The following is a 10,492-nucleotide window of genomic DNA, read 5'->3' on the forward strand; positions in this document are numbered from 1 at the left end:
CATGGTTTGTTTATTTGATTTTTTCAGATTACAAATTGCTGCAATGCACTATAATGAAAATGCAGCACGCTCACATGCAGCAACAGCAACTGGTGAGCTGAGATATGCTGTAGTGTACCCAAAGTACAAACGTGGAGACTACACAGTGAGAGCCCTGAAGACCAATCCAACCTCATGTATGTCATATATTGTATGATAAAACCAAAATGATGGTCATGGAGAGCTATTGTAATACTGAAAACCCTTTTCCAGTATATGTGCACAAGCTTATGGACCTGCTGTTCGACTCTGTGGTGGTGGATCCTCTCCCATATCAGGAGTACTCGGACAAAATTCCGGTTCCAGAACCGCTCTGTGCCCAGTTCCAAAGACCAGATAAACGGGATGCTGTGAGCAGGCATAGGTCCAGGTTTTAAAGTGCACGTAAGGTGAGCTACACAACAAGAGATTGTAATTATTAGTTAGTATTCTACTCTGTGTGGTTTTTCCTTTTCTCCTCCTCAGCCAGGCTGCTCACCACTGTACGACAGAGGAGTTACCTGTCGTCATTATGGATCTTTATGCTCATCCACTCGTGACTCATGCTGTCCACCTCCCAGATGTCTATTGATCTCTACAACCTTTCTGCTCTGTGGCTCCCATACAACCTGAAAATCTTGGCCGTATGTAACATAGCAAAACTCACCAGTCTTGCTTTTGTAAGTCATACTAGTCATACTAATATTACTTTTTCCTCAGAGCCTCCTGATCTTGTAACAGAAAAACCTGTGCTCCCGGGATCCATCTCCACGTTTGTCATCACAGTGAAAGCTACCTCCAGTCTAAGGAACCTATGAAACATCACTGTTGGCCCAACCTCTCCTCGCATGGCTCCAGAATCTCTGCTTGTGGTTTAGTTTTGTCAAAAATCATGAAAGTTATGATCAGATTGTAATCTAACATTGTCTTAGTAGTAGCTATAATAAATGTTATCTTTGCAGCGCAATTGTGTCTTTTTAAATACAATTATATTGATATTTTGATGTGTATAAATACATATATCACATTTATTAAATTATCATTCATTTTTACCTAATTGAACCTGCTCTAGAATAGACTTCATTAATCACACAAGGTGTAAACTCACTTGTTACAGCAGCATTAATTAACCCCGAATTAGAACCTTACTGTTGTAAGAGCTCATTTGAAAAGTGTGTGGCTATATGTGTGTATATATAAATAATGTCAAAGTGTAAAGAAGTGCATTTACCGTTTTGTGATGTATGCAGCTTTTTATGGACAGGAATCAATACAGGAAATATATATTATAACATTTATTTAATCCAAAAAATATATATTAGTTCAGAGGAGGGAGGAATCCTTTGTATGCACCGTCTTCTGGGAACTCCTGCCTTATTCTGGAGACAGCGCATGACGGGATCACAACACGAACGTGTTGTCCCAGGTAACCCCAACACCACCTGACCACATTCCGGTACGCCAGATGTCTGTAACAGCTGAGAAAGAGGTGGTATGAGTTATAAGGTATTCATAAAAAAAGTAATTTGACAGTTGTCTTACCTGTTGAGCGTAGTCTCCTGCATCTCCCCATAGAGTTGCAGAAAGGTGCCATAAACTGCCTGCAACACGTAGGGATTCAGAGCAACAGCCTCAAAACCAGGATGCTCTGTTATGCAGGAGGTTACACCCACCTGCTGACACCTGAGCATTACCTATGACAAAGAACAACTGATATCAGGGCTATAAGAGTTCAATATTAGTATGATGTTAGTGATTGTGTAACAAATGTGTACATTACAGAATGCTTTTCTCATGGTGGGGTACTTTTATTTTTATACCTTGGGCGTTTCTCTGCAGCACACATTTTCTCTGGCAGGCAATGATGTGCAGTGGCCGCAGGTGCACCTGTTGAGGCAGTCATACAATATTACTTTTAGCTAAGCTAAATATAGCTAGCTGTGGCTAAAAGCTACTTACCACTCAGAGAATGGACCCATTCGATGCCTTGATACTCCTGCTGGCTCGACTCCAGGGGCCTCTGACAACTCACGAGCTAGTGGCTCAAAAAGATACGGTTCAGGACCGCTTGCTTCCCCCAATAAGCCCTCCTCCCTATCCTCTGGGGAAGAAGGTGGGGAAAAGTCCTCCACCTCGAATGACTGCTCTGAGCTAGTGTCGCTCTCCGTCGCCATCTGTATTCAAATTTCAGTATGTCAATCACGGTCGTAGCTCCGCCTTCTCGGTCTTACAGGAAACGCCTCTTTGGGCCACATTTTTCAAATATGAAATGTGGGTGGAGTAAGACTCTGAGGAGGCTGTTACCACTACTTTAAAGAAAAATACGGACAACAAGGAACAAAGGACTTCCGCCGTTTGGAACAATTACATCAGAAACACGCACATCTAAGGAACCACCTTCGCTTCAATTTAAGATGCTGGGACGAAAACATCACGCCAACAAGTCTACAGCTGAAAACACCAATCTGGACCATGACAGCACAGAACATAATGGAAAGAACACCGAGAGCACTACTCAAAGAAAGGATGAGAAATGTCGCAACCAAACAGAAGCAAGTGGATAACGAACTGGAAAGAGGACACCTGGACTTAAAAAGAAATTACCGTAATTTCCGGACTACAGAGCGCACCTCAATATAAGCCGCACCAACAAAAAAAAAAGGTTTTCTACACACACACGCCGCACTCAAATACAAGTCGTGGCGCAGCAGCCACATGCAGGTCTCCGGCGCACAGCGCATGTATGGCCATAACACAAGATAATTAGACAGAAAGACGCTACACGGAGGTTTTTCGTTATTGTTTTAATTCAACAAAACAAATTTTAAACACGGGTGAGCACTGATAGCATTCATATTTCTGGATGGTTATAAAATAAAAACAGAACTGACACATTATTACCGATAATTTGCATGCATGTTTAGAAGAAAAGAACAGCGCTGACACAGCATTGATAAGCCCCGGATGATTAGAAAATAAAAACTGCACACAAAACATGCCTGTTTAGTAAATAAAACACACTTGCCTACCAGAAAAAGTAATTCGCTCTCATCTTCCTCTTGCGCACTAAAGCCATTAAAGTCCTCTTCTTCAGTGTCGGAGTTGAACAGCCTCAGAAGAGCTTCGTCACATACCTTTTCTGTGGCGATGTCAGTGTCGCTGTCCGTGTTGCTGTCATCATCCCCGGGTGAAGCTGGCTTGAATGAGTTCTTCCCGCTGCCCTAACCCTAACCCTACCCTACCCTACATCAAAGGCATAACAGAAAAAAATAAGAGCAACAATGAAAATACACAAAATAAACACACCAACAAAACCATACACAACAGTTAGAGACAGACTAGTACACACAAAAGACAAGATACCAGCTGGACATGAATGTGGAGTCGTTTACAAAATCCCATGCAATCTCTCCAATAATAAGCACATAGGAGAAACCAGACACCAACTCAACACACGAACAATAGAACATAGAAAGGAGTACGAGAAAGAAACAAGTCGAAGACACACAAAAGCAGCAAAACAAGAAGCAGAAAGCACAATAAAGAAGTCAGCCATAACAGATCACTGCACAAGAGAAAACCATATAATGGACTGGGACAACACAAGGATCATAAACATAGAACAACAGAAATACAAAAGATGGATAAAAGAAGCTATAGAGATAAGGAAACGTAGATGTGGGACTATGAACAGAGACGATGGGGTCTACACATTGGATTGCGCATGGGACTGCATCATCGGAGAGGTGAGAGCAGGCAGCAGAGGGTGACAACGTCCTCTGCTGCCCGCAGATAAATGGAGTATGTTAATGTATTTAGCAGACGCTTTTGTCCAAAGTGACTTACAAGTGATAATCGGCATGTTGCCCTTGAGGCTAACAACAACAGCAACAAACAATTTCCAGTCAGTCGTAGGTGGCAGTGAGGCAGCATGATGAATCATGGAGAGTAGGGAACAAGGAGTGGACAGTAGAGAGGGGGGACGGGTGCAGGGAGCGTGCTAGTTTAGAAGATGCTCTCTGAAGAGCAGGGTCTTCAGGAGTTTCTTGAAAATTGAAAAGGAAGCCCCTGTTCTGGTAGAGCTTGGTAGGTCATGCCACATTTGTGGAACGATGCATGAGAAGAGTCTGGATTGTCCTGAGCATGGTGTAGGCACTGCTAGCCAACAATCCTGTGATGACCAGAGCGGCCGGGCCGGGACGTAAGCCTTTGCAAGAGGATTCAGGTAGATGGGAGCTGTATCATCTCTGACTTTGTATGCTAGTGTTAGCAATTTGAATTTGATGCGTGCAGCTAGCGGTAGCCAGTGGAGCTCAATTAACAGAGGGGTGACATGTGCTCTTTTTGGCACAGTGTCAGAAAGAAACTGAGCGAACCGCGACGGGAGTGCAGAGAACCAAAGGGAGGAGATAGACTGATCCATGGACGTCACTAGGATTGAGAGATAGGGGGGCTTAGCCCCAGGAGCTTGACCTTGAACATTTTTTGTCACACCCTGCAAAAACTTCATCAATTAATTCATTATCTGAAGAACATTTAACAAAACCTGTAATTTTATCACTTTCTTTTCCTTTCCTACCTTTGTGCATTTTCTCTTCTTTTTATAAAAAATAACACTTAATCAGTTAATTAGTGGGGTCTATGTTGAAGAAAGATTTTATATAAGTCCTTTAAAAATTAGATATGTTATATTTCCAAATAAAGCTATTCATTTCAGTCTACCACACTTAACAGGGGAAAATGTTGTAGTCATTTATTTAATTTGTTCAATTACAACTTGCTTGATTATAAATGTTACTGAAATATGACAAGAACAAATGAATAATTGTCAAACTTTTATTCTGCCAAATGAGTGTGCAGTTGACAGTTTTAATATATGAAAAACACTGATATGATATGGAATAAAGGAGTATGTAATTAACAATTACAAGACAACATAACAGTATGTATAAAAATATCCAGCAAGTAGTAGAACTTATAATACAGAAAGTCAACTATACAGATACAACTTGACATAAGGTTGCAGGTCAGATGATAATTAGTTATTTTTTTCTCAAGGTCTCTTACCTGTTCACTCCTTAATAGAAAACTGTTCAATTTTGCTTGGGAACTTTGTGCTCAGGTAAATGCTCATAACGGTGCACTCACCCCTGTTTTCTCTGTAGACCACTGACCTTGACCATGCAGATATCTTCAGCATCAACCACCTGGTCTCTCCTGTTCCTCAATCACTTTCTTAAAAAAATCTTCATACATCCATCTAGCCAATAAATTGAAAAAATTTCTAATGCCTAAACAAATGCTACTATGCCATTTAGTTTTCACTCACAATAATTGAAACAGCCATTGGTGGATAGATGGTACAGAATATGGACAACTGTTAGCCTAATATCGTCTATGTTTGGTTGCTCATGATGATGGCATTTTCCATAACATCACATTAAGCTGCCAAAATTTACGTTAAAGATAAACGAGTACAATATCTCCTTTCTTTCCCATAAGTAAACATGGGAAATATTAAGCAACTGACAACCCACATGGAAAGAATTCATATAAACATATAGGTTTTAGTATATGTTTGATATAGCTTTTGAATATATGTGACATATATATAAAACTGGCTGTTTTCTATTTTATAGATAAATATATGTACCTATAATCAGTGTCGGGAGTAACGCGGTACAAAAGTAATTAATTACTGTATTGGATTGCTTTTTGCTGTAATGTGGTAAAGTAAGGCATTACAGGGAAAGAAAATGGTAAAATTTACTCTGTGCAATTGTCAGTAACGCAGTAATTACAATGCATTTTTAAACCCAGAATCAAGATGTGGGTTTCCTAAAAATACAAATTGCGGGAAGCCTGAAAAAAGATCCAGTATCCACATATATTACGTCATTTATGGACTCAGCTTTGCGGGCATTCTATGAGCAGAGAGGGCGCAGCGGTAATGGCTCATATACTCCAGCTACATCCTGAATGCTTTGTAATTCCAACCAGACACAGAGTCAGAGATGAAAGAGAAAGGAAAAGACAAAAGGTGGGGAGAGAGGGGGGAAGGGGGGGGGGGGGGGGGGTCCACAAAAATAAACAATAATGAACATTAGTCTGCTTCTAGACCTGCAGAAAGAGACAAGAAAAAAAAATAAAAAAATAAAAAAAAATAAAAAATGGGGACACAACAAAAATACAACAAGATCAAGCTATCACTGCATCAACTTGATGAAGAAATATATAATCAACATTGTTTAACTGAACAATCACACAATAATAAATCACAGTGCATTAACTGCCCACCATAGTCTTAAGACCTGCGTCGAACGTGCCCAAGCCCATACTTTTGAGAGCACCATGTGAGCACCTGTTGTGTACACGTGCTTGTTTATTTAAGGTTTCTCTATAGGAGCGTCCAACAGACAGTGTGAGGGACCACAGATCTGCCCCCCAAAGATGTGTAGGAGATGGGAGGAGCTCCAAGTCCCAGAGATCCAGGCGCTGCCCCATGGGAGGAGCTCCAAGTCCCAGAGATCCAGGCGCTGCCCCAGAACACAGGAACCCCAAGGAGACTGCAATCAGAAAGGCCCCCGCCCCCCTCGAGAGGCACAGAGGATCGCCCCGGGGTGCCACAACCAGCAGCTGGCAGAGTCCCCGGATATGTCAGTGGCAAGCCCACAGACCCACCCGCAGCCTCCCACCCCCTAGCCGGCCGAACCCGGGACCCAGCGACCCGGGTCCCAGGAGCGACCACCCCCGCCGGGGACCCAGCAGAGCCCAGGGACCCAGACCCCACCAGGCAGCCACCGGGATTGGTCAGGCAGACGCCAAAAATCATAAACCCCCTGACCCGGGAGTCACGAACACTCAGGCAGACCAAGGCACCACACCCCACACCAGGTGTGGCGGGGGAGGGGAGACGAAGATCTATATTATCAAAAGAAGTCCCAGGAGAGGGGAGGAGTCAAAGGCCCCACCTGACATATACAGTCATACACAAACACAGTCACACACTCCCTCCCTCATGCTCACACATGCACATACAACCAAAGACTTACAAAAATGCACGCCAGACACCCACTCATGCTCCCCATACACACCCTATTCACTCTGGTCCCGGTACTGCTGCACATTGGGTACAACCATCACTGGTTACCAGAGTTTGACCCTTTCTGCTGGGGTGCTGAAGAGCAGGCTCCCCCGCCTAACGCCAAGCACAGCAACCCACCACCCCAGACCCCAACCAGATGGCCAGATCTCCCTCCTAGCCTCCAGCCCCAGGAAGCCAAGCAACAACAGAGGTGTGCTAAGACCTCTAGTCTCCCTCCGCCTGCTCCAATATGGTGTTAGTGAATGTTGATGAGGTGTATTCCATGACTGTGGTGAGTGGGCAGTGCGGGCATCGTCTGGCCTATGCCAGCTGATGCCACCACACCTCCCCACTTGCACCCACAGACCTCAGTGTCTAAGTGCAGTTTAAAATTGGGAGTGGGCACCGGCACTTGGGATGAGGCTGAGAAATCCCCCTGACAAATGCTGTTGGATGTGCTCACTCCCAAGGCCCTAAGTGTGTGTTTGCATGGAATGTCGTTGGTGGAAGTGTTTAAGGTGCAGATACAAGTGGGGGGCAGTTGCCACAGGAATGCGGAGTTGGGGTCCATACCCGAACTTCCTGACTTGTCCACCCCCCAAGGTCCTATGTGCATGTTTGTGTGATGATGTGAGGGAGCAGGAGGAGAGGAATGTGTGGGGATGGGGAGGAATAGCTGGTTGGGCTTAGCCCTCCAGGGAGCCAGCTCCCTCACTGGCCCCAATAGACACCTCTGTTGTCGAAATGCCACCCAGAGCACGGAGACCCCAGCCCATCCTGCCAGGGTCCAAAGCAGCAGCATCACAGAGCCTCACGGAGTCCGAGGGCACCAACCCAGCCCCACCCAAGCAGAATGTCTATGCCTATCCCTGCATTTGCACAACTTATGGATTATAAAAGACATAGGACATCCAGGTAAGGTTAGGTCCTCCCCCTCCTGGACTTCCCCCTCCCCTGTGATGGGACAGCAGAGGAGCCATGGTCTACCCGAGGCCCCTGAACCCGAGTGAGGCACTGCTGCATGTTCCTGCCTTCTGCCTCGGCAGCATACATGTTTGGTTGATGCAAAAAGTATATCTATTTTTCCAATTCAAGAGGATAGTTTTCTTAGCGATGCATATGGCAGTCAGAACCACGTGAGCCAAAGATGTTTCAATCAGGACATCGTCCAGGTTTCCCAGTAAACAAAGAGGGGGTGGTTGGGATATGACATTTCAGAGACTTTGACAGGTCTTCACATACTCTACCCCAAAATTCCTGGACAGGTGGACAGGACCACAGTGCATGACTTTGCTGGACTTGGTTCCGTGTTTGAAATGTGTTTTCCAACTGCTTCTCAAATGTTTAGCGCTCCTTACTAACTGCATCCCAACATGGTCTACTGATAAAACAGGAGACCTGCAGCCTCTGGGAGTTGAAACAACTTGTTTGTGCAAATCAACACATCATACCAGAGCTAATTCAGTTGTGAACATTATGTGCACTATCCCTGTGTGTGTGTGTGTGTGCGTGCGCGCGCGCACGCACGCACGCACACACACACATGCAAGCGTGTTGTGAGCTGGTGTTTTGATTTTGCACTATTTAAATGTAGTCATCCTTACGCTGACAAAAAGTAACAGCGTTACTTTTACTTTGAGTACATTTTATTCACGATACTTGTTACTTTTAATTGAGTAAAAATTTAGGCAAACAGATTTACTTGCACTTGAGTAAAAATCATCTAAGTATTGGTACTTGTACCTAAAGTATCTTTGCAGAGTATTTCAGTAATTCGATGCCACCATCTAGTGGCTGACAAGCACATCACACAAAAAGTCTCTCAATCAGTTTTTTATCGCAACTTCACGTTTCTTGTTTATAAATGTGCTTCTGTAGCCGACAAACAGAGCTAAAACACGTTTTACAAGTATTCTCATGTCAATTTTATTTCTCATATATTTATATTTTAAAGACTTATTTGTCTGTGTAAAGTTCATCAAATCTGCATCAGCTGAGGTACTTCCTTAAATTTAAAGCACGTAATCAGTAGTCTAACGCTATTGGTTAGTTCTGGTCGGTGCTCAGTTTCCTATTGCACTTAGCTCTGTGGGGCGGGGGGCGTGTTAAAAAAAATGACGTATCGCTTATATTTTATCACAGTACATGATACGATAATCACTTTTACGGATTTCTGAAAAATCATACATAATTTCTGAAAGGGGAAAACTACGGAAAGCTACTTTAAATTGTAATTTTTAGTACTCTTTCCACTTCTGGTTAGAGATAGTTTGTCCGTTGCAGACCTGGGTACCCATTACCTGGTAATGGGGTGGGTCGGCTTTCTCTCCACACAAACAGAAAAAGATGGTCAGCCAGGACAAATGCTCGCTGAAACACAAACGTCCCCAAAACAATTTGCAAACAATACCATTGTGACTTTTATGAACCAAGAGAAAAAGTGTTCTGTGAGTTTTGTCAGCACATGGTTAACTCAAAAAACACACGGGACCGCTTACAGTCAGACCCATCAGGAATGAAGAAACAAGCTAGTAGGAGCCAGGAATGCGACAAAGTCAGGAAAAACTTGGAAAAGCTCTGAATGTTCTGCACAACTACAGCATTTAGTTGGTAAAAGCTCTTTGTGCAACTAGACTAAACTTGCTGCATGTTCAGACACACTAAGCGCATGTCAGCAATGCTTTTCACTATATAGACGTGTATTTTTGATTGTTTTCACAAGCAGAAAATAGCTAAAGCACTTTCATTTTCAATATGAGAAACCATTTCCTTTTCCCATTGGAAATGTTATGATCAGAAGCTCTAATAGTGTATCAAAGACTATCCTTTATATCTTGCTGACAGTGCACTGTGCAATCTCTCACTCTAAAGAGTATATGGTATGCACTGATCCAGTTGAATCTGCTGAAAATAGGAGGCATCCCCTCTGGCCACTCTCTGCTTGACACCTTTCTAAATTTGAATTGCTGCAAGACTGTGCATGTAGTGCATATAAAACATTGCTTTACTACCCAAGAGACTGCATATATTTTCAGGTAATTGGGTAATGGGAGCCACATCTGAGGTAGAGAATGTAAGCTGTCAGCCTTGCCAGAAAGACTAGATTCTTTTGTAATCTTCTGGTGGGGAGGAGAGGTGTGGTGCAGCTGGATGTCATCCAAGCAGTATAGAGCGGAGCATGTGTGTGTTTGCCAAGGGAAATTACTGTGTACCCATGGTCTGTGACAGTGCCACCAAAAACTGATCTTCAATCAGCCATCTCCTCCCATAAAAGATTACTGTAGAGGAATTTTTTGCAGAGCTTTACTTGCCAGGGTCTACAGCATGTCAGAGACCTTTAAGGAGCGTGTTGCACGAAGGTTACACCATAAATTCTGTAAAAAAAAAATA

The 10,492-nt window shown here is 43.4% G+C and overlaps 1 protein-coding gene across 1 annotated transcript; it reads right to left on the reverse strand.

Annotated features, from left to right (window-relative positions):
• Positions 1 to 1,298: 1,298 nt before the first annotated feature.
• On the reverse strand, positions 1,299 to 2,192 carry LOC129166820 (P2X purinoceptor 7-like). The gene is made up of 4 exons (XM_070543122.1): positions 1,978 to 2,192; positions 1,839 to 1,905; positions 1,561 to 1,712; positions 1,299 to 1,496 (listed from the first exon to the last, which is right to left on the reverse strand). The coding sequence occupies exons 1-4, from the start codon at positions 2,190 to 2,192 to the stop codon at positions 1,337 to 1,339; spliced, it is 594 nt and encodes a 197-aa protein (XP_070399223.1). The 3' UTR covers positions 1,299 to 1,336.
• Between the last annotated feature and the right edge of the window lie 8,300 nt (positions 2,193 to 10,492).

This window comes from Nothobranchius furzeri, chromosome 12 (assembly GCF_043380555.1).
Source record: "Nothobranchius furzeri strain GRZ-AD chromosome 12, NfurGRZ-RIMD1, whole genome shotgun sequence".
In the NCBI taxonomy this organism is placed as follows: Eukaryota; Metazoa; Chordata; class Actinopteri; order Cyprinodontiformes; family Nothobranchiidae; genus Nothobranchius; species Nothobranchius furzeri.